The 23,984-nt window shown below is 45.6% G+C and overlaps 1 protein-coding gene across 1 annotated transcript in view; it reads left to right on the forward strand.

The window, feature by feature from the left end:
- Positions 1-23,984, forward strand: part of NRP2 (neuropilin 2) — a 242,194-nt gene that overhangs the window by 211,799 nt on the left and 6,411 nt on the right. The window contains exon 16 of the mRNA XM_081016401.1: positions 18,156-18,224. Within this exon, the coding sequence (XP_080872527.1) occupies positions 18,156-18,224 (69 nt within the window). The remainder of the gene's footprint in view (positions 1-18,155; positions 18,225-23,984) is intronic.

Below are 23,984 nucleotides of genomic sequence, written 5' to 3' on the forward strand. Positions count from 1 at the left end.
CAGAGACGCAACCCAATCAGCTGGACGGGGTACAAATAATAAAATTATGGTGTTTGGAACACATACACCCTGGAGAAAGAACGTTACTCCTGCCCCTCTCTCATACTATACTTAAAGCAGATACAGAGAAAGGGGCTGTTAATTCAGGGGTTTAAGAAGCACCTAACAACATTTTTGTGGCAGATGAGGGCACACCATGATAAACTATGCTGCAGAAAGCTGCCATGCAGGGAGTGGCATGTGGGGTTGCAGATCTGTTGTTGCTGTGGGGTGGCAAGGGTAGAAGAGACAATCTCGTGCCCAGAGGCGCATTTCTGTATCCCAGCTTCACACAACTCGGGCTTCAGCCTTGCTCTTGAAAATAGAATCATAGAATCATAGAGCTGGAAGAGACCACAAGGGCCATCGAGTCCAACCCCCTGCCAAGCAGGAAACACCATCAGAGCACTCCTGACATATGGTTGTCAAGCCTCTGCTTAAAGACCTCCAAAGAAGGAGACTCCACCACACTCCTTGGCAGCAAATTCCACTGTCGAACAGCTCTTACTGTCAGGAAGTTCTTCCTAATGTTTAGGTGGAATCTGATAGTTCATCCCTAGTGAACCCTGGCACAAACGAGGTGTTGGATTTTGATAATTGGGAGACAGCTCAAGTGTTGCTTTGCCCTATATGGGGGATGGCCAACAGGCAGTCCATAAGTTTGCCCTGGGCTTCCTTGGCTGCCTGCCCTCCCAACATACTGTCTCAGCTTGGGAGTGTGAGGTGATCAGAAGAAGGCAGAAGACACCCTTTTCATTTCCCAGTTGGAGGGGCAGCTGTAAGGTGCGGTGCCTTCTCACAGAGCTCTGGCGCTGGGGTAGGGAGTGTTTAACCGCCCTCTGTCTTTGTCCTCCTCCCAGTGATATTTTCCCAGTTAAATTACAGCCCCAAGCTACTAATAACCCTGCTCTTTGGGGGGCAGGGAGGTAACATAGGGGCTTGTATTGCGCCCGGGAAGGCTATTCACAAAAGTGGAAGTGGGGGTGCTTTAGATCAGGAAAGCTGTCTGTGTGATAGGTAAAGGTAAAGGGACCCCTGACCATGAGGTCCAGTCGTGACCGACTCTGGGGTTGCGGCTCTCATCTCACTTTATTGGCCGAGGGAGCTGGCGTACAGCTTCCAAGTCATGTGGCCAGCATGACTAAGCTGCTTCTGGCGAACCAGAGCAGCACATGGAAACGCCGTTTACCTTCCCGATGGAGCGGTACCTATTTATCTACTTGCACTTTGACATGCTTTTGAACTGCTAGGTTGGCAGGAGCAGGGACCGAGCAATGGGAGCTCACCCCGTCGCAGGGATTCGAACTGCCGACCTTCTGATCAGCAAGTCCTAGGCTCTGTGGTTTAACCCACAGCACCACACAGTTCAAAAGCAGAGCACCTTTATTAAAGAGGGGAAAATACTGGGAGAGCCAACAGACCTCATTCTTTTCATTTCCCCTGACCTTGTTGGTTTTGAATACATGGGTGCTTGCCTGAGTCAAATTATCCTGTGCCAGAGGTCAGAGGCGATGAACCTGTCTTGCTATAAACCATGCTGGTTTCGTGTATGATTTCAGCCTAATCTCAGGAAAATCATCTAGAGAGGTCAGCACAGTGGCTGCGCACGTCCTTTCCCTGGCTCTCAGATGGATGTTTTAAAGCCTTCTACCTTTGGCACTCTTAATGCAAATGCCATTATCTCTCTTTTCTGATTTTCCCAGCCATTTTCAGCTGCTACACGAAATGTACTGGAGAGGTGTCCTGTGCATCGATTAAAAAGCAGCCTTCCCCTTTCAAGATTTATAAATGATCCTTCCAGTGATTCGAGAAAGGGTGGGAGAAGCAGGAAAACAGCCATTTCATAAGACATCGCTTAATAATGGCTTTATTGTTATTGCTCAGATAGTCAACGTTCAACAGCTGTAATTCACGACATGTTTAGGAAGCCCCCTACCTCCCCCCACCCAAAAAAAACATAATATTGATGACATTTTCCCCTCAATTTTGGTTCCTAACCTTGTCATATGTTTTGAAATATTAACCGAATTTGATCAAAATACGTGTGTGGTATTTCAGCTTATAGGTTTTATCTAATTCTGTGTTGTGCATAGACTTTCCCTTCCTACCCCCTGCGGCCCCTGGAGTGATTGTGTGTGTGTGTGTGTGTGTGTGTGTGTGTGTGTTTTGTGGCTGCAGATTTTGAAGGGTGCACAGAGGGTTGCTGTAGGGAAGAGAGGAAGGGAAAATCTTCTGTGCCAGCAGCAGTCTGTTCCATACATTCAGCAGCAACAGTATTGCACTTAACGTCTTATGTTTAAATGTTTGCAGCGGCTATTAAAACAACAACAAAGGACTGACATATCCACTCCCCAAATTAGCTCTTGAAATAATGCACGTGCTTAGTCGCTTAAGTCAGAGGCAAATTGTGTCGGGTGAGTTTAACGCAGATATTAAAAAATCTTGAGGGGAAAATGCATTATTATAACAACCTGTTGGTCAGTCAGAGTCCTGCTCCGTTTGTGTTATGTACTGAAGTTCTCACCCTGGGCCAGCAGGGGGATACTGTAGATAGTTTTCACTCAGGTCCACATATGCAAATAAGGGATTGAAAGTGACGTTCAGTGATTGGATAGTTACAGAAAATGGTTACTGTTGCGTTCTAGTGGAGCTCTATATAAGCAGGCTGGCTGAACCCTTCAGTTCAGTTCTGTTCTGGCCTGTGAATAAACAAGAGCTGTGTCGTCTGATATGTTGTTGTTTAGTCGTTTAGTCGTGTCCGACTCTTCATAACCCCATGGACCAGAGCATGCCAGGCACTCCTGTCTTCCACTGCCTCCCGCAGTTTGGTCAAACTCATGCTGGTAGCTTCGAGAACACTATCCAACCATCTCGTCCTCTGTCGTCCCCTTCTCCTTGTGCCCTCCATCTTTCCCAACATCAGGGTCTTTTCCAGGGAGTCTTCTCTTCTCATGAGGTGGCCAAAGTATTGGAGCCTCAGCTTCAGGATCTGTCCTTCCAGTGAGCACTCAGGGCTGATTTCCTTAAGAATGGAGAGGTTTGATCTTCTTGCAGTCCATGGGACTCTCAAGAGTCTCCTCCAGCACCATAATTCAAAAGCATCAATTCTGATATGTTCACACACAACTTAACAGTTTGAATGTTATATCTATGAACGGAGGCTGCCTGACTGAAAGATCTTTTCCCAGCTACATCCTCAAACCCATTAAGATGGGATGTTTGGGGGTAGAAACCTATAAAAATCCTGACCCGCCAATGCAAAACCAACAAAGTCCTCCAAGGGATTTGCAACAGCTCGGATATGTGCAAACTCCCAGCAGTCTCCACCTTATGGAATAAACGAAGGAAAAACAATAGGCAAGATGTTTCTGTGTGTGAAATGCTTCTTTGCAACACATTGCATTGTTAGAGGATGTGACACCTACATCAGCCTGTGAATCAATGTGTGCTTATGTGGCTAGCCATGTTGAGCCCTGGGGTAACAGCATAGCTTCTTCCAGCAATATTACAAATTGGCCTGCCAGTTATCCTGAAGCCAGTGGGATTAAACTGCCTTCATATGCAAGTACCATGGCTGTACTGGCAAGCTGGATCATGCTGAGAGAATGAAACACTCCTTTGTTGTGTGTTAAAAAAAGAAATCACACCAAAAGATAGCATTGGAAATATGTGCATCACAGGGTAATTGTAGGCTGACCCTTCGCTCTCTCCATTCTCTGGTGATCAGATTTTATATTGTGTTCGTCCTGGCTCAGGTTTGCCAACAAATGTGCTCCATAATCCCGTTCCCAAGCACTGCGATATGAATCGGCTAGAAACTGCATTGATGGTTACCCATCTATCGCTCGCAGATTTAGAGGAAGAACAGCAGGCAGGCTACGAAGCCGCTAGAAGCTGTTGCCACCACGGTGACAGGACCCCTCGTGTATCAACAGTCAGTGGCAATTCAAAATCACAAGATTTGCTCATTTGGGAGGGGACCAACCTAGCCTGCTAATCGTGCCCCGCAAGGACTGGTTCCTGAATCCCCAAACAATTCCCCACTAAGTAAGTTTACGGCTTCACTACAGGACTGGATGGGGAAAGGAAATGGGATTGTGAAGGATAAAGCTTTTGATCAAAGGCACAAGTGCCGGCAATATTAGCAAAGGGAATAGAGAAAATTGCTAGCAGAGTAAATAGCTTTTTGTATAAATGTTCTCCTTATTCAAATTTCCCCCAGTGTATTTTTTTTCCTTTTAAGGCCCGGAGAGTGAATTTTCTTTAGAAAACATTGATTATCTGATACCCTCACACAGTTCCCCGTGACTTTACACACACACACACACATAAAACTGCAGAGAAGAGAGAAGAGCAAAGTCACTGTGTCACATTTGCACCAACCACACATTTGCAGTTCTTAGCAGTTTCTTTCCTTGCACCCAGCAGATGGTTCTCAGTGTCAGCTCTTGAAGGAAGAGGAGGAGAAGGGTCTAGACTGGTGGGAAGTGGGAAACTGGGGAGGGGGCACCGCAGTACAACAGTAGCCACGTGGTCTTGCGTTCTTCGCACAGCAAGTAAGCCCCACACGCTCAATTTGAGGGGATTTTCTGTTCCCTCGTAGCAGCCTCTTGTACATTCATCGTGGGAGGTCTGCGTTCAGAAATTGCTTTCCATGCACAGATTATCCCTCGCTCAATTGGGGCAGTAAATTTTTTCTCCCCAGTTAAACATGTGAGAATAACCGAGAAACTTGAGAGAGTCACATTTCTGGCCTGAAACAAAGAGGCAGAAAGGAAGGTATGCAGGAGTACGAGATGGGAGAGAACTCTTCCACCTCAATTCATTAGCTAGAGTGTTTCTTCACTGCCCAGCTCCTGGTTTGTAGGGAAAGGGATAAGCACCCCGAAATATTTTGCTGTTGGTGAGTTTCATTGACAGTGGAGGCCTAGGCTTTTGTTAACAGGCAGCCAGACCCAAAACGGACAGTTGCCAGGGGAAATGGACCCTTCGAAAAAGGACGTTTGTGCGTTTTCAAAAATTCGAGCCATGCAAAAGTTCAGTTCTGTTTGGTGATATAAAAACGATGTGGAAAATACCCCTAGAACCTCAGGCCCTGATCAAGCGCGCCCATTTCTCTGCCCTCCCTGCTCCACCATTCTCTGCTGCTGCTTTTCACTGGGTTTATAATATGAAGTTATTTTAAAACGTGGGTAACCATTTCCTTGGGACGCGGGTGGCGCTGTGGGTTAAACCACTGAGCCTAGGGCTTGCCGATCAGAAGGTCGGCGGTTCGAATCTCCGCGACGGGGTGAGCTCCCGTTGCTCGGTCCCTGCTCCTGCCCACCTAGCAGTTCGAAAGCACGTCAAAGTGCAAGTAGATAAATAGGTACCACTCCGGCGGGAAGGTAAACGGCGTTTCCGTGCACTGCTCTGGTTCGCCAGAAGCGGCTTTGTCATGCTGGCCACATGACCCGGAAGCTGTACACTGGCTTCCTCGGCCAATAAAGTGAGATGAGCGCCGCGACCCCAGAGTCGTCCGCAACTGGACCTAATGGTCAGGAGTCCCTTTACCTTTAACCCTTTCCTGGCAAGCTACTACCACTGTTCAGATAAGGGTGGCAATGCCAAGATGCCAGTGCAACATGGAGGGAATGCATGGGTATGTTGTAGCGGCAGGTCCTTTGCATGCAAATCATAATATCCCCATTAAAGGTAAAGGGACCCCTGACCATTAAGTCCAGTCATGGACAACTCTGGGGTTGCGGCCCTCATCTCGCTTTACTGGCCGAGGGAGCCGCCGTTTGTCCGCAGACAGCTTCCGGGTCATGAGCAGCGCACGGAAACGCCGTTTACCTTCCCGCTGGAGCAGTACCTATTTGTCTACTTGCACTTTGATGTGCTTTCGAACTGCTAGGTTGGCAGGAGCAAGGACCGAGCAATGGCAGCTCATCCCGTCGCAGGGATTCAAACTGCTGACCTTCTGATCGGTAAGCCCTAGGCTCTGTGGTTTAGACCACAGCACCACCCGCACCCCAATATCCCAGTTAGGCAGTTCTAATATTTCCTTTAAAAAAGCTCAGGTGAAGAGCACGGAGCAATCTTAAGTTTTTTAAACGAGACACTAGACTTTCTATACCAAATATTTCAAAATTCTGGATGGATGGATAGAATCTAATTTTGCATGTGAAGTCTCCCAAGTTTTGCATGTTGCATTCTCTTAGAAGGAGCCATTTGCTCACAATCTGTCCTTGCGTGTGATTTGAGTATCCTCCAGCATTCCTCTGCCAGATTTTGATCCATCTTGGGATGCGTTTTTGTGTGTGCGTGTGTGTGTGTGTGTGTGTGTGTGTGTGTTCATGTTCCCACCACTGCTTTTATTTTCTTCTCTACTTCAGAGTTCTGCTTTCGTTTCGTTTTTAATACAAAACCAGATTTGTCCTCAAAGCAACTCGGTGATGTAGGATGCTATAATTCCTGTTTTTAAGTTGGGAAAATGAGGCAGCAAGTGGCTTGCTCCGTCAACCAGAATTTCTATAGCTCAGCAGGGAACTCGGATCTCAGGCCCAGCCCTCAATCCACAGGGCTACTCTGTAATTTTCTCTTTGTTTATTTCTTCCTCTGAATATGTGCTTTAAGAATTAATTCCTGGAGTGCAAGCCTTTGGCATTTCGCAAATTCCAGTGCGTCGGGATGCAGTTCATATCTGCTAAATTACTCCTTCGTGTGCCATGCGCCGGCAAGTCCCCCTGAAATGTAGGCTTTCCTGTGATGTGGGAAGACGAAAATTGCCCACCCAGCTTCTCAAACCACATGGCTGCCGTCATGACCTTCCATGAAGACAGCAGGCTCCTGTCAGCTGGAATGTCCACCAAAGGTCTTGTGCTTGTCTGCCACAGAACAGATCCGATCAAGATATAAGCAGCTGGGTCACAACACACCAAAACACGTGCTCAGTATATTACACTGAAGGCAAGGCGACTATGTTCCAGGGAGAGGGGGTGAAATCCAGCCAAGAGGAGGCTTTTCCCTGCTGGATATATTATAAGGCATCTTGTCTTTGCTGGCTGAAGGAATGGATGACATTAGAGAATCCACATATTCTAGATCTAGAAGGTCATGATAATATTTTTGGTTGGCACACTTATTTGTGGTATGAAAAGGTGAAAGTTCATAAAGGATTTACAAATCATATAATTGGGGGTGGGAATTATAGAGTATGAATAAATGAGTAAATTAAGTTAATTTGGATATGCAGAAGATATTAAAAACAAATTTAAGGAACCGCAGAAAGAGGAAGAAAGAAGTCAAGTTTTGAAATGTCAAAATGATTGTAAAATTAGTGACATGTATAAACATGAAAAGTATGAATGAATAAAAATCATTGATAACATCAAAAAAAAAGGGTGGGAAATCTAGCCCAAGTAAGCACTGTTTACTATAATAGGAACATTAGGCATGAACACTATTCTCCTCTTCCAATAAAACAGAAAATTGCTAACTTTGGATAGATCGTGTTCCTTCTGCTAATCCTATCCTCTTGGATCCAATGAGGTCACAAGGTTGAAAATCACTATTTGTTTTTAATGTATAACTGGCACATCAGGCACCCTCTTGAGCTCCCCCATCTTCCCCTTACTCAGTAATGCTGTCCGCGTTTGATTCTGCTTCCAAGAGGCACTTTTCAGCTCTCGATGCAGATGTTTCCATCTGGGTCTCTTGGTTCTGAAGTGGGATGAGAAATCTGAGCTCACTTTTAAAATAATGACTTCCTGCAAATGTTATAGAGCTTCAACTTTTTTGTTGGGTTTTGTTGGGTTTTAAAAAACAACACCACCATACATGCTGTGTTCTGATTCCAGTTGGGACTAAGCTGGAATTACTTATCGTAAGGGACTTTTGGCATTCTGCAACATCTCCTGGAGAGAACTTTGTAAGGCACTGGTAAAAGGTAAAGGTAAAGGGACCCCTGACCATTAGGCCCAGTCGTGGCCGACTCTGGGGTTGCGGCACTCATCTTGCTTTATTGGCCGAGGGAGCTGGCGTACAGCTTCCGGGTCATGTGGCCAGCATGGCTAAGCCGCTTCTGGTGAACCAGAGCAGTGCACAGAAACGCCGTTTACGTTCCCACTGGAGCGGTACCTATACATCTACTTGCACTTTGATGCTTTTGAACTGCTAGGTTGGCAGGAGCAGGAACCGAGCAACGGGAGCTCACCCCATCATGGGGATTCGAACCGCCAACCTTCTGATTGGCAAATCCTAGGCTCTGTGGTTTAACCCACAGCACCACCCACGTCCCTAAGGCACTGGTATGCAGGGCTTTATTTCAAACACAACTCACCAGAACTCAATTCCAGCACCTCTCAGGTGGGCACCATTGCCGTTCTAAGGGAAGGAGGGATGTGTTTACGGTGAGTTCTTTTTCTAGAAAAATAGCACTGGCAGTATGGCAACTGTGGGCCTCCAGATGTTGTTGGACTACAGTTTCCCTCATCCCTTATCACTGGCCATGCTTACTGGGGTGGATGGGATTTGGAGTTCAGCAAGACATGGAGGATCACTGGTTGGTCTAAGACCTGATATGCTTTGAAGTAATATGACTGCAATTGCTGCAAGTTCTAGAGCCCAGGGGAGGGAAGGGAAACACTGCTATGTGCTATTTTCTTTCTTTTTTTAATCATTCAGTCTTTATTGGTTTATAAACGATACATACAAAAAACCATAAAAGGTAACTCATAAACAAAAAGAAGAAAAAAGGGCAACACCAAAACACAAAATTATTACAAACTGAACACTGTCTCTATCAACTTCCGACCTCCTCAGCATGGGTCCCTTGTTTCCTTTTTACTTGCATCTATCTATCTATAAACTTAGTCTGTATTAAATGTTATTTGTGTTCTTTTTGCCTCATGTCATTCCGAGAGTTAGTCAAAGCATACTAAAGTTTTAATATGGGGACAATGTTCTTTTAGATATTGTCCATTCCTTATTGAACTTTTGGGTTGACCGATCCCTTATCTTCTCTGTCATACTGGCTAATTCCGTATATTCAAATAATTTGACCTGCCACTCCTCTTTTGTTGGTGTTTTTTCTCCTTTCCACCCCTTGGCAGTCAGCATTCTTGCTGCTGTTGTGTACATAGAAAACCTCCCTTTCTTTCTTGGAATGTCTGATGCCATAATACCTAAAAGGAATGCTTCAGGTTTTTTAGTAAACATTAAATTGAAAAAAAAATTAATTCATTGTATATAAGTTCCCAAAAGCTCTTAATTTTTTTACAACCCCACCACATGCGGTACGCTGTGTGCTATTTTCAAATGAACCCTGGTACATAACGAGGGTTGTCTTAAGGCCACTGCAAAAATATGGTTGCTTGTATATGGAAATTCACTGCCATGTCATTGTATATGTGAAGAAGTTATTAAAATCATAGAATTGTGGAGATGGAAGGGACCCTGAGGGTCATGTGGTCCAACCCCTTTTAGTGCAGGAATCCCTGTCCCTGTGGTTCAGTAATTGTTTCTCTATCTGGGTGGCAACCTGTTGTTTTGGGTGCTACTTTCTAAAATCTTATTCCTTGAACAGAACTTGAGCGTTGGTGCCATCAAGCACTATCGAGGAAGCAGCAGCAAGTGGTACAACAAACGTTAACGGCTAAAATTTGATCTCCCCAAATTCCAAAGCAAACCAGTCTTGTCCGCAGTTCCCAGATCCATGTAATTATCCTTTGGATTTTGCACCTGTCTGAATTTTGCACTTCGCTTCTCAGCTCAAAATACAAAAAGGGCATTTGAAATGCATATTGTAGAATAAGGTGCATTAAGAAATGCACACATAATGATGAAATGCTTGTGTAAAATGCATTTTGTGACGAAAGATGCATTTTAGAGACTACTTTTCTTGTGGGTGTTTTCAAAATTATGATTAATGTGAAAACAGGATGGATAGACTTCATGCTAAATGGACACAGACTGGAGATAGACAGATCCACACACCCCCTTCTGAAATGGCACTGACCATTTTTTACAAGTGACACTCTCTTCCTGACTTCCTCCTGCAGGAGATGAGTGTAGATTCCAAGAAATTTGCACTACTACTACTACTACTACTAATAATAATAATAATAGTTTATTATTTATACCCCGCCCATCTGGCTGGGCTTCCCCAGCCACTCTGGGCGGCTTCCAAAAAAAAATTAAAATACTGTACTACATCAAACATTAAAAGCCTCCCTAAACAGGGCAGCCTTCAGATGTCTTCTAAAAGTCTGGTAGTTGTTGTTCTCTTTGACATCTGGTGGGAGGGCGTTCAACGGGGCGGGTGCCACTACCGAGAAGGCCCTCTGCCTGGTTCCCTGTAACTTGGCTTCTCGCAGTGAGGGAACCGCCAGAAGGCCCTCGGCGCTGGACCTCAGTGTCCGGGTAGAACGATGGGGGTGGAGACGCTCCTTCAGATATACTGGACCGAGGCCATTTAGGGCTTTAAAGGTCAGCACCAACACTTTGAATTGTGCTCGGAAACATATTGGGAGCCAATGTAGGTCTTTCAAGCAGAGCAGTACAAAAGTAGCAGCGACCCTAGCATGGAGGGCCATTGCCTGGAGACGAGTTGTGATGTTACTGGTGCTGGCCATGCAGCAGGGTGAAATAATCTGTTTTGGGATACACCCCGAGGGGCAGGGGGGAGGAATTGGTGACTAAATACAGTAGCAAGACTTAGGAAAGCCTTGGCCCTAGCGTTTGGGCTGTGCTTCAGGTAGCATGATGCTTTTGGCTGGCACTGGCTGCATCCCTGAAAGCCTGGCTGCTACAGAGCTGCTGTATCAGTTCTTTTTGCTCCAGCTGCTGGAACCGTTCCTTTTCCAGAGACATACTTAGCTGGTGCCTCTTCCAGCAGCAGAGCCTCTTACGTATTTCTGCACAGCAATTCATGTCTAGTTTTCCTTGTGGCAAGTACATCTGTAGTTTTAATAATTGCTTGTAATTCCTGAATGTTATATCACCACATTGCTTGCGAGGCAAATTGTTTGTGCAATGCTTGTCAGGCACATATTCATGGTTTCACTTCATTGGCCTTACAAATTGTCGGCTGATTGTTTGTTTTTTGTTTGTGTTTCGACTTGTGTGAGAGACACCGAACAGCAGAATACATTTTTTCCTAGAATGGTAGGAGTGGCTCCACTCATGTTACTTAGCCTAAGAGAGCATAGGGCAAAAAATTCAGTGGTTCTGCTCTTTGTCTTCAATCTTGGAGATGTTTGAGGTTCAGCAACTTGAGATGGAGCCATCTTTGGCTCTGTTGACACATCCAAATTCTTTTTAAAAAAAATTATTTTATTTTCAATGCAAAATCATAACATCATAACAAAAATTGCAAACATTGAATCCAAAATAATACTATACAAACAAGAAAGAAAAACAGAACACACACACACAAAAAACCAAAAACCAAACAAAACAAAAAAGCATACATCTACAAATAAAACCATATCATCATTCTAATCTAGTCATTACATATACTTCCTTCCTTTGTTCTAAGACCTCAAAATTTTACTCTTACTGTATTGTTGTGTCTAATGTAGATTTCTACCATCTTTGTACTTTTTTACACCGTTTTTCTTTTTCTTTAACCCTGTAAAGCATCATTCATTACATACCGATATGCTTACTCCAGAACAATGTTTTTTTCATATACTCTTTAGCACATCCCCATTCTTTTAATAATTTCTGGTCCGATTGTCCCCTTATGAATGCTGTGAGCCTTGCCAGATTTATATATTCACAAAATTTAATTTGCCATTCTTTCATTGATGGTATTTTTCTCCCTTTCCAATTTTTTGCTATAAGCATCCTGGCAGCTGTCGTTGCATAAAGGAATACTTTCCTTTGATTGTCGGGAATATCATTTGTAATTATACCTAAAAGGAATGCCTCTGGTTTTTTACGGAAAGGTATTTTAAACATCTTTTTGATTTCTTCAAAAATTTCATTCCAGAATTGTTTAATAGGTCGGCATTCCCACCACATTTGACACATCCAAATTCATCACCTGACGGCTTCAGTTAATGACTTGCATGTGCGAAAGCCGTCACAAATTAGACATCACAGATAGATTCTTCTGTGCAGACAGTCCTCACATTTAGGACCAAGCTAGGCGGCCCTACCTCCAATTAAAAAGAAACTACAGCAACTTGACTTCTCTAACACAGCTTCCTATGCAAGAGGGCCGTGTTCAGGCCTAGCCCTAGCTATTCCACCCCCTGAAGGGATCCCTCTATACTGCTTCACAATTTCTTCGGAGGCTAAGCGAAGGGCCTTTACCTGTGCCCGTCTCAACTGTTTTCCTACAGCAGTTCTGTCGGGTCGTTATTCCAGAGTTCCCATCGCAAATAGAACATGCACCTGTAACGACACGGCCCTGGAGACTATGGAACATGTAATGCTCTTCTGTCCCAACTGGACAGATGAAAGATCTCGGTTTTTAACTCCCCTCGTGAATAAGCTTCATCTCCCAATCCAGCCTTGGATAGTGTCCCTCCTTTTGCAGGATTCTGATTGTTGGATTACCGAGATGACAGCTAACTTCCTGCTTAGTGTGATGAAGAGGAAAGCGGCACTAACTTCTTCCTTAACACCACAGCTGCAGTCGATACGCCGCACAATCGAACGAAGTTCCATAGTACAAGGACAATGGAGTTAGGATAAATCTGAGGAGCTGAAGGACCCTTTAACGGTCCTCCTCCAGCTTCAGCAGTTTTTTTTTGTTTGTTTGTTTCTGTACTATCTGTCGCTCAATGTTTTAAATCCCCTGTCGCTTTAGTAACCCCCCTTCCCCCCCCTCTTTTTTTTAAGTATTCGCCCAGGAAGATATCTACCTTTACCTCCCCACCCCCATTTCATGTTGTTATTTTAATGTATATCATGCTATGGCCACACGGCTAATGCAATAAAATCTATTGATAGGACCAAGCTAGATATGGTGGTCTCAGTTGCTTATGCTGTCAAATGGATCTATGCCAGTCGTGTTGCAAGAGAGGGGAATGCTTTGAAAACAGTGAAAGGAGATCTGGGAAGGAATGCAAAGACTTCCCCTGGCTTCCTCGTGAGCACTTTCCCTTTCAATCCAACACTTAAGCAGCTGCAGGAAGTCAAACATCTCTCACCCCGAATCCCTTTGCACTGTTAAAAATGAAACTGCCTTACCTTGCTCTTTCCATGTGAGTCAGGCCATTCTGCGTCGAAACAGCCAGAACTACTGCCCTTAGCTGTAAGCCATCAAGTGCCAAGAGAACAAGTGGTATACAGTGGTACCTTGGTTCTCAAACTTAATCTGTTCCGAAAGTCCATTCCAAAACCAAAGCGTTCCAAAACCAAGGCAGGCTTTCCCATAGAAAATAATGCAAAATGGATTAATCCGTTCCAGACTTTTGAAAACAACCCCTAAAACAGTAATTTAACATGAATTTTACTATCTAAGGAGACCGTTGATCCATAAAATGAAAGCAATAATCAATGTTCTGTATTATAAAATAAATAAGATAGTACAGTCATACAACGGGTTACAGACGCGTCAGGTTACGTTTTTTCGGGTTGCAGACCGCCAAAACCCGGAAGTACCAGAACAGATTATTTCCAGGTTTCAGCGGTCGCCATGCGCAGAAGCACTGGATCACACCCTGCGTGTGCGCAGACACACCGCTGTGGGTTGCGGACGCTGCGGGTTGCGAACGAACATCCCACACGGATCACGTTCGCAACCCGAGCATCCACTGTACAGTGGTACATCGGGTTACAGACGCTTCAGGCTACAGATGCTTCAGGTTACAGACTCCGCTAACCCAGAAATAGTACCTCGGGTTAAGAACTTTGCTTCAGGATGAGAACAGAAATCATGCGGTGGTGGCAGCGGGAGGCCCCATTAGCTAAAGTGGTACCTAAGGTTAAGAACAGTTTCAGGCTAAGAACGGACCCCCAGAACGAATTAAGTTCTTAACCCGAGGTACCACTGTACTGTAGATGATAAAAATTAAAATTATTTTTTCCCCTCTTACCTTCACTGATGATAGTCATTGTTTGGATGGGGGGCTTTTATCCATTTCCACAGTCACAATCAATCAATCAGTAGCTGAACTGGGTTCCACACAGTCACAAAAACAATTTAACCCAAAAAGCCTCAAAAACACAAAATACAGTGGTGCCTCGCAAGACGAAATTAATCCTTTCCGCGAGTCTCTTCGTCTAGTGGTTTTTTCGTCTTGCGAAGCAACCCTATTAGCGGCTTAGCGGATTAGCGCTATTAGCAGTTTAGCGGTTTAGCGACTATTAAAGGCTTAGCGGCTTAGAAAAAGGGGGGGAGCGAAAAAAATCGCAAGACTCGCAAGACTTTTTCGTTTTGCGAAGCAAGCCCATAGGGAAAGTCGTCTTGCGAAGCGCATCGAAAAACGGAAAACCCTTTCGTCTAGCGGGTTTTTCGTCTTGCGAGGCATTCGTCTTGCGGGGCACCACTGTAAATAGCAAAAACAAAAGCGCCAAACTTAATCCGTTCCAGAAGTCCATTAGACTTCTGAAATGTTCAAAATCCAAGGCACAGCTTCTAATTAGAGCAGGCACCCCAAAAACAATAGCCGACAGCCGCATCGTACGTTCAACTTCCGGGTTTTCGGCGTTTGGGAACCAAGGCGTTTGAGAACCAAGGTACTACTGTACATACATACGTGTGTGAAATTTGACTTTTTGAAAATGTGTGACAATGCACGCAGTGGAAGGAAACATATTATGGAACATGTTAACCGCAAAAGAACCATGCATTGAAAACGTGCTGAAACTGAAATGTGCTGAAGTTTTATATCCAAAACTTTTATTTGATTGTTATCTGAGAAGATGCTGTTTCCTTTTGTATACAGTTTTTTCTTTTTACCTTGACTTTTTTATTTTCTTTTTCTTCTGTGTTTCTGTTGTGAATGATTTTTTATGTCTGTATTTTAAACCAATAAAGATTATTATAAAAGAAAGAAAGAAAAGGTGCTGAAACTATATATTCTGCATATGTATACAGTGGTACCTCGGGTTAAGTACTTAATTCGTTCCAGAGGTCCATTCTTAACCTGAAACTGTTCTTAAACTGAAGCACCACTTTAGCTAATGGGGCCTCCTGCTGCTACCGCGCCGCCAGAGCACGATTTCTGCTCTCATCCTGAAGCAAAGTTCTTAACCTGAAGCACTATTTCTGGGTTAACGGAGTCTGTAACCTGAAGCATATGTAACCTGAGGTACCACTGTACATGTTCTCCCCCCCTTTTTAAAAAATGCCTTTGGAAACCAACTTTCCAAGGAGATGTACAATGAAATGCAGATTGTGATAGAGACCTAGCACCGTTCGCAATACTCTCTGGACCGATATTTTAACATGTTTCAAAGAACCTAAAGAAAAATCTCCCACACTAAAAGGCTCGGGTCACAGAAATAATTTTCATAAATACCTGATACCCATTTGTGGGGTTCTGCATCTCCTTAGTGTTGTCCGGCTTTTATATTAATACCTAGGTGATGATGATGACACACATCATTCCATAAATCACTTTGAATTCATTTGAAGCCCAGGTTGAAAGCGGGTCATTTGGGTCGTCGCATCTGCTGAGAAGCACGCCAGATGATGGCATGCAGAGTGTGCCAAATGGATGTTGTGTTAATGGTGACTAATGTTGGTCATTGTTGAAAGTTACAAAGATAATACCTTTGTGCGTGGTTGCTAATGAATTATAGCCATTATGAATAATAATAATAATAATAATAATTTATTATTTATACCCCGCCCATCTGGCTGGGTTTCCCCAGCCACTCTGGGCGGCTTCCAAAAGAATATTAAAATACTATGATACATCAAACATTAAAAGCTTCCCTAAACAGGGCTGCCTTCAGATGTCTTCTAAAAGTCTGGTAGTTGTTGTTCTCTTTGACATCTGGTGGGAGGGCGTTCCACAGGGAGGGCGCCACTACCGAGAAGGCCCTCTGCCTGGTTCCCTGTAACTTGGCTTCTCGCAGTGAGGGAACCGCCAGAAGGCCCTCGGTGCTGGACCTCAGTGTCCGGGTAGAACGATGGAGGTGGAGACGCTCCTTCAGGTATACTGGACCGAGGCCGTTTAGGGCTTTAAAGGTCAACACCAACACTTTGAATTGTGCTCGGAAACGTACTGGGAGCCAATGTAGGTCTTTCAAGACCGGTGTTATGTGGTCTCGGCGGCTGTTCCCAGTCACCAGTCTGGCTGCTGCATTCTGGATTAGTTGTAGTTTCCGGGTCACCTTCAAAGGTAGCCCCACATAGAGCGCATTGCAGTAGTCCAAGCGGGAGATAACCAGAGCATGCACCACTCTGGCGAGGCAGTCCGCGGGCAGATAGGGTCTCAACCTACGTACCAGATGGAGCTGGTACACAGCTGCCCTGGACACGGATTTAACCTGTGCCTCCATGGACAGCTGTGAGTCCAAAATGACTCCCAGGCTGCGCACCTGGTCCTTCAGGGGCACGGTTACCCCATTCAGGACCAGGGAATCCCCCACACCTGCCCGCCTCCTGTCCCCCAGAAACAGTACTTCTGTCTTGTCAGGATTCAACCTCAATCTGTTTGCCGCCATCCATCCTCCAACCGCCTCCAGACACTCACACAGGACCTTCACCGCCTTCACTGGTTCTGATTTAAAGGAGAGGTAGAGCTGGGTGTCATCTGCATACTGATGAACACCCAGTCCAAACCCCCTGATGATCTCTCCCAGCGGCTTCATATAGATATTAAAAAGCATGGGGGAGAGGACAGAACCCTGAGGCACCCCACAAGTGAGAGCCCAAGGGTCTGAACACTCATCCCCCACCACCACTTTCTGAACACGGCCCAGGAGGAAGGAGCGGAACCACTGTATGACAGTGCCCCCAGCTCCCAGCCCCTCAAGACGGTCCAGAAGGATGTTATGGTCGATGGTATCAAACGCCGCTGAGAGATCCAGCAGAACTAGGAAACAGCTCTCACCTTTGTCCCTAGCCCGCCGGAGATCATCAACCAGTGCGACCAAGGCAGTTTCAGTCCCGTGATGAGGCCTGAATCCCGATTGGAAGGGATCCAAATGGTCCGCTTCTTCCAGGCGTGCCTGGAGTTGTTCAGCAACCACTCGCTCAATCACCTTGCCCAAGAATGGAAGATTTGAGACTGGGCGATAGTTGGCCATCGTGGCCGCATCTAAAGATGGTTTTTTAAGAAGCGGTTTAATAACCGCCTCTTTCAGCGGGTCTGGGAAGGCTCCCTCACGGAGGGAAGCATTCACCACCCCACGAAGCCCATCGCCCAGCCCTTCCCGGCTAGCTTTTATAAGCCAGGATGGGCAAGGATCAAGGAGACAGGTGGTTGGTTTCACTCGTCCAAGCAGCCTGTCCACATCCTCGGAGGTAACAGATTGGAATTGATCCCACACAATTTGACTAGACAGGACTCTAGCACTCCCCCGCCCCGGCCCTGCTCCCACGGTGGCGTCTACCTCTTCCCGAATCTGAGCGATTTTATCTGCAAAAAATTTTGCAAAATCATTGCAGGAGATCATGTGGCCCGTATTGGGCCCCGATGTAGCAGGTGGTTCCGCTAAATTGCGGACCACCTGAAAAAGTCTCCTGCTGCTGTTTTCTGCAGATGCAATAGAGGCGGCGAAGAAAGCCTTCTTCGCCGTCGCTACCGCCACTTGGTAGGCTCGACACTGAGCTCTAACCTGTGTCCGGTCAGCTTCAGAATGGGTCATCCGCCACCGGCGCTCTAGCCGTCTCAACGATTGTTTCATTGCCCTCAGATTCGTGGAAAACCATGAAGACACTACTGACAATGTTTCAACAGCAATCAGAATTATCTAGTTCCACACCTTCCCCCCCTCCCTTTCATTTTCCCTAAAAGCAGATTATTTGGTAGAGATGAAAGAAGAGCTCCTATGATATACGTATCTTTCATTGTGTGCTCATGAATATTAGCGGAAGTTGGCCCTGGTTATGAATAGCCTAAAAAAAAAATGCTTTCTTGAGCTTGCATATCTTATGAAAAGTGTGTCGTTGCTGGTTGGTGATGCAGAATTTTAGAGTAACAACAAAATATTTCTCATTCCAGTCGATTTCCCAGCTTTAGAGGATGACATTTCAATCAACGGGGAAGACTTTGGAGAAGACTCTGAAGATGGTGAGTATGAGATATTGTGGGTTGCATAACGCTTCAGGTTACAGACGTTTCAGGTTACAGACTCCGCTAATCCAGAAATAGTACCTCGGGTTAAGAACTTTGCTTCAGGATGAGAACAGAAATCGCGCGGCGGCAGCAGGAGGCCCCATTAGCTAAAGTGGTGCTTCAGGTTAGCAACAGTTTCAGGTTAAGAACGGACCTCCAGAACTAATTAAGTTATTAACCAGAGGTACCACTGTATTTTAAAAGCAATGTGCCTCATGCCGCTCCAGGAAAAGTACAGTGGTACCTTGGTTCTCAAACTTAATCCGTTCTGGAAGTCCGTTCCAAAACCAAAGTGTTCCAAAACCAAGGCGCGCTTTCCCATAGAAAGTAATGCAAAACAGATTAATCTGTTCCAGACTTTTAAAAACAACCCCTAAAACTGCAATTTAACGTGAATTTTACTATTTAACGAGACCACTGATCCATAAAATGAAAGCAATAATCAATGTACTGTAATATTAAATAAATAAGACAGTATTGTAAATGATTTTAAAAAAAAATTCTTACCTGCACTGATGATCCATTTCCACAGTCACACAAACAATCAATCAGTAGCCGAACTGGGTTCCACACAGTCACAAAAACAAATTAACCAAAAAAGCCTCAAAAACCAAAACACAAAATAAATAGGAAAAACAAAAGCGCCAAATTTAATCCATTCCAGAAATCCATTTGACTTCTGAAATGTTCGAAAACCAAGGCGTGGCTTCTGATTGTTGCAGGTGCCCCGGAAAACATTTGAAAACCGAAACACTTATTTCTGGGTTTTCGGCATTTGGGAACCAAGGCATTTGAGAACCAGGGTACCACTGTATCTCAGAGATACAGTGGAATCTCAAGTTCTGGGTTAAATACGTTTTATCAAAGATGCTCAGCCACAAGTTAAAACCAATGACTGCTAGTCATGATGGCTACATAGTATTGACGTCCAACATGCCTCTGGGCACCAGTTACTGGAGAACAATCGCAGGCCCTGCTTCTAGGCTTCCTGTTGGGTTTCCAAGGGGTTGCTCGAGAGCAAGCAGGCAAATACCTCCCTGCTTGGCTGTGAAGCCTTGCTTTTGGTGCAAAATAAACTTTATCTGTCCAGAGGGCCACTCTCCCGTGGCTGACTCATTTACTGGCAGAATCTGTGAGTGGGCGGGGCTTAAACTTTCTCCAGAAAAGTAATTTCTTGACGTCCAGTCTGCGCCTCCCCTCTCGGCGCGAAACCTTACTGCGCAAGGAGGGTGTGGGTAACGGTGGACCTCTCCCCTCCCCGCTTTGCCCAGGCAAGGTGTCCTGGCAACGCCTCGCCTCCTCCGAACCCTGCAGCTCCTCTCCACTGGAGGCGCTGCTTTCTATGATCTTTGGGGGCTCTCTGTAATCCATCCGGCTTTTCCTCTCTCCCTCCTGAACCGATGGCAGTTCCCTGACACTTCCCAAAGGCTGCCCAGTGGAATGAATAGGTAGGCTTTGGAATGAATTCATTGGCAAAAAAAACCCCACTCTTTAAGTTGAATAATCAACAGGATTCAACCCCACCCTAATGCCCATCAGCTGATACCGTGGGTGCCATCAGGGAATGGACAATTGGGCGTGGTGTGGGGGAAATAGCCTTGCAAACCAACTTGGACCACCCTTCCCAGCATCCCAGTACGTTTCTGAGCGCCATTAAAAGTGTTGGTGCCTCGGGCCAGAATACCTGAAGGAGCGTCTCCACCCCCATCATTCAGCCCAGACTCTGAGGTCCAGCTCTGAGGGCCTTCTGGCAGTTCCCTCACTGCGAGATGTGAGCTTACAGGGAAACAGACAGAGGGCTTTCTCGGTGGTGGCACCCACCCTTTGGAAAGCCCTCCCATCAGATGTCAAGGAAATAAACAACTACAGTGGTACCTTGGTTTAAGAACAGCTTAGTTTATGAACAGCTTGGATTAAAAACGCTGCAAACCCGGAAGTAGGTGTTTTGGTGTGTGAACTTTGCCTTGGAAGCAGAATATGTTCCGCTTCCTGTTGAGTGTGTTCCATTTGTAAATTGAGTCCCCCGCTGCTATGGGAAAGCACGCCTTGGTTTAAGAATGCTTTCATTTAAAAACAGACTTCTGGAACGGATTAGGTTCATAAACCAAGGCACCACTGTATCTGACTTTTAGAAGACATCTGAAGGCAGCCCTGTTTAGGGAAGTGTTTAATGTTTGATGTTTTGTCGTGTTTTTAATATTCTGTTGGGAGCTGCCCAGAGTGGCTGGGGAAACCCAGCCAGATGGGCGGGATATAAATAATATTATTATTATTATTATTATTATTATTATTATTATTATTATTATCAGATTGGCCCACAGGCCAGAGATCCCCTGCCGCTGCTTTAAAAGTATGAACAGTACATGTGGAGTATATGAAAATAATGTCAGAAGGCATTTCAGTCTGGAAGTAATTCCCGGGATGTCTGGGAGGGTGAGACTCGTGGGCTTGAGCAAAGGTCATTTAAATTAAAGGTCACACCATTAAAGAGGATTGAGATGTAGTAAAAATCTTCAAATGTTACGAGGCTTCATTTCACGTTTAGAAATATTTGAGCCTTTCTTTTCTTTCTTTTCTTTTCTTTTCTTTTGCTTTCTGTACCCAGTTCACCATTTTTCATTATGTGGAGTGGCTAGTTGTTTAAATGGAGAGTCAGGTCACACTCGACGTATTTATTTACTTAGCAGATTAATTCCCTGCTTTCTGATGGAAGTTCCCAGAGGGGATCACAGCATTTATAAAATGCAGTTGATACATTACAAACATACACTTGAAGCAAAGCAAAGCAAAACCAGCCATGGAGGAGGAGGAGGAGCCTGATGTTGTCTTCGCCTGCCTCTCTCAAAATACCTTCCAATAGAGCCAACTAGTGATGGATGGCTATTGGAATTTCCCACTGGATAGTCAATCACAGTCTGTGCAGCTTTAGATAGGAACCTAAACTAGTTGGCTGGGAAAAGCCTCTCCTCCTTCCGGAGGGGAGGTGTTGTGAGTGGGAGCCGGCTCCCGCGTCACGCAGGGGGTGTTCTGCCCCTTGCGCAGTCATCATCGCTGGCGCGGCACGCCTCCCAGCCAATCACCCAATCAGGAGACACGGCGGGGGGGGCGTGGTCTAGCTGTTCAAATGCGGCTGCGCTAGCTCCCCGCCATTGCGCTGCCGATTTCCACGAGTCACCCACCCACCACTCCCTTTAGTGCGTAGTTTCTCACTTGACCTTGCTATGGACCCATGGTTGGTTGCCCAGGGGGCCTGGTAGGAGTTTTTTCCAGTTGGCAAATTGGCTTTTTTTTCTCTTGGTTTTTTTCGCCTACCTCGTAGCAATCGTCACAACTTTCTTGGTATCTGGTGGTTAGCCACTGGAATGTGTTGTTGGTGTATGGAAGGGCAAGGTGTGGCCATCACCTACCCCATCACTTATGGGTATTCCGTTAAAGGAATCCGGCGGTCATGGATCCTGTCCAATGCCCTGTGTGGCGGGGGGCCATGGCACGACCCCCGGTGACATCAGGAGAGAGCTTATAGTTGTTTTTGCATCAACAGGCTCCCCCTACTGGTGGTTAACCCCTCGTTAGACTCGCCCCTCATCCTGAGTGGGTGGAGTCAAATTGCTCTTGTCCAATGCCTAAGCCAATACCTTCTCAAGTTGTGGCCTTTTTCTAGCCCATTAACCTTATATGTCGTGTCCACGTGTTTTTTATTATTCCCAAGCAGGGGACGGGTCCTCAAATCACAAAACAATCTGATTTGGTCTGACCACCCATATCACTGCTCTAAGGACCACTGGAACATACCAAATTTTGATAACTACTGCCCCGGTTGGCCGAAGCATGTTTTGACTTCGTAAATCTGTACATCCCAGGAACATAGCAAGCTGTTGCATACCAAGTCATCACATTGGTCCATCTAGCTCACTGTTGTTGACACTGGCAACAGTTATTCAGGATCCCAGGCAAAAGACTTTTCCAGCCCTGCAGAGACACAGATCTGCACCTCTTTCCTGAGAAATAGACTGTCCTGCAAATACTGGGGTACTTATCTGTTAATGGCGGGGACTATATACTGAAGTAAGTTGATGTATGACAATCTAGCACTCAGAGTCAAGAACAGGCATAGGCAAATTCCGGCCCTCCAGATGTTTGGGACTACAATTCCCATCACCCCTGGCTAACAGGACCAGTGGTCAGGGATGATGGGAATTGTAGTCCCAAACATCTGGAGGGCCAGAGTTTGCCTATGCCTGGTCAAGAAGAAGAGAAACTTCAGAAAGGAAGGTTTTTTTCACAGGTGGAGAAACTTCCTCCATCCTGTTGGATAATGGCAGGTGCAGTTATCTAGATTCTAGGACAACATGGAGTGTAGATAGTTACAAGGGACGCAGGTGATGCTGTGGTCTAAACCCCTGAGCCTCTTGGGCTTGCCGTTCAGAAGGTCAGCGGTTCAAATCCCTGCGATGGAGTAAGCTCCTGTTGCTCTGTTCCAGCTCTTGCCAACCTAGCAGTTGGAAAGCACGCCAGTGCAAGTAGATAAATAGGTACCACTGCGGTAGGAAAGTAAACAGTGTTTCCGTGCACTCTGGCTTCCATCACGGTGTCCTGTTGCGTCAGAAGCAGTTTAGTCCTGCTGGCCACATGACCCGGAAAGCTGTCTGTGGACAAACGCCGGCTCCCTCAGCCTGAAAGCGAGATGAGCGCCACAACCCCATAGTCGCCTTTGATAGGACTTAACCATCCAGGGGTCCTTTACCTTTACCTTTTACCTTTATAGATAGTTAATATTGAGGGTGCATTCTCCTCAGGGCCTTAATACGTTGGAGTGCAGTAAACAAACTGGCTGCCACTGTGTGAGAAAAAGTTACTTCAAAAACCGTTACTTGAACTCACAAGCTCTTCTGAATTCTCCCCCTCCCGTTGTTATTTTTGTGAGCACGTCAGAATTAACATCCTTCAGATGTGATACATCAAGAGGAACAGAAATCAGCTGGAGCATAAAGTGGGGACAAATTAGGCATAGAAATTTGGCAACCAACAGCTACAGTTTTGATTCGTTGTGGGGGGAATGCTATCTTGCACTCTTTTCATCGCACTGAGCCAGAACTGCGCAGGATTTCTTTGAGAAAAGCAGAGAGGAAAACATGGGCTGGGGAAATCGTAAAGAGAGATAATTTGGAGGTGTGGGTGACGCTGCCCCTACCAGAGCCATACCTCCACAGACAGTACAAATTGGAAGCAAGAGTTGGGGCAGGGAGATATATATATATTTTCCACACAGAGATGGTGGTTCGCACCACACGAGCCCATCGCCTAAAGTGATCATGTGAGGACTACAGCTGGGCGATATCTGGTTTTCAACGCCGTGATATATATCACCAGCTGATATATCATGATGTCTGAAATAAGGATGGAAGTAGGTAGAGGCACTGGTTGGCTTCACGGTTTTCCTCACATTGTGGTTTTCCACACAGCACACAAAGACACACACACAGACACACACACACATCATGATTCACAATACAGTGGTACCTCAGGTTACATACGCTTCAGGTTACAGACTCCGCTAACCCAGAAATCGTGCTTCATGTTAAGAACTTTGCTTCAGGATGAGAACAGAAATCGGGCTCTGGCGGCGTGGCGGCAGTGGGAGGCCCCATTAGCTAAAGTGGTGCTTCCGGTTAAGAACAGTTTCAGGTTAAGAACGGACCTCTGGAACGAATTAAG

This window comes from Podarcis pityusensis (genome assembly GCF_964106645.2).
Source record: "Podarcis pityusensis genome assembly, chromosome: 1".
NCBI lineage: Eukaryota > Metazoa > Chordata > Lepidosauria > Squamata > Lacertidae > Podarcis > Podarcis pityusensis.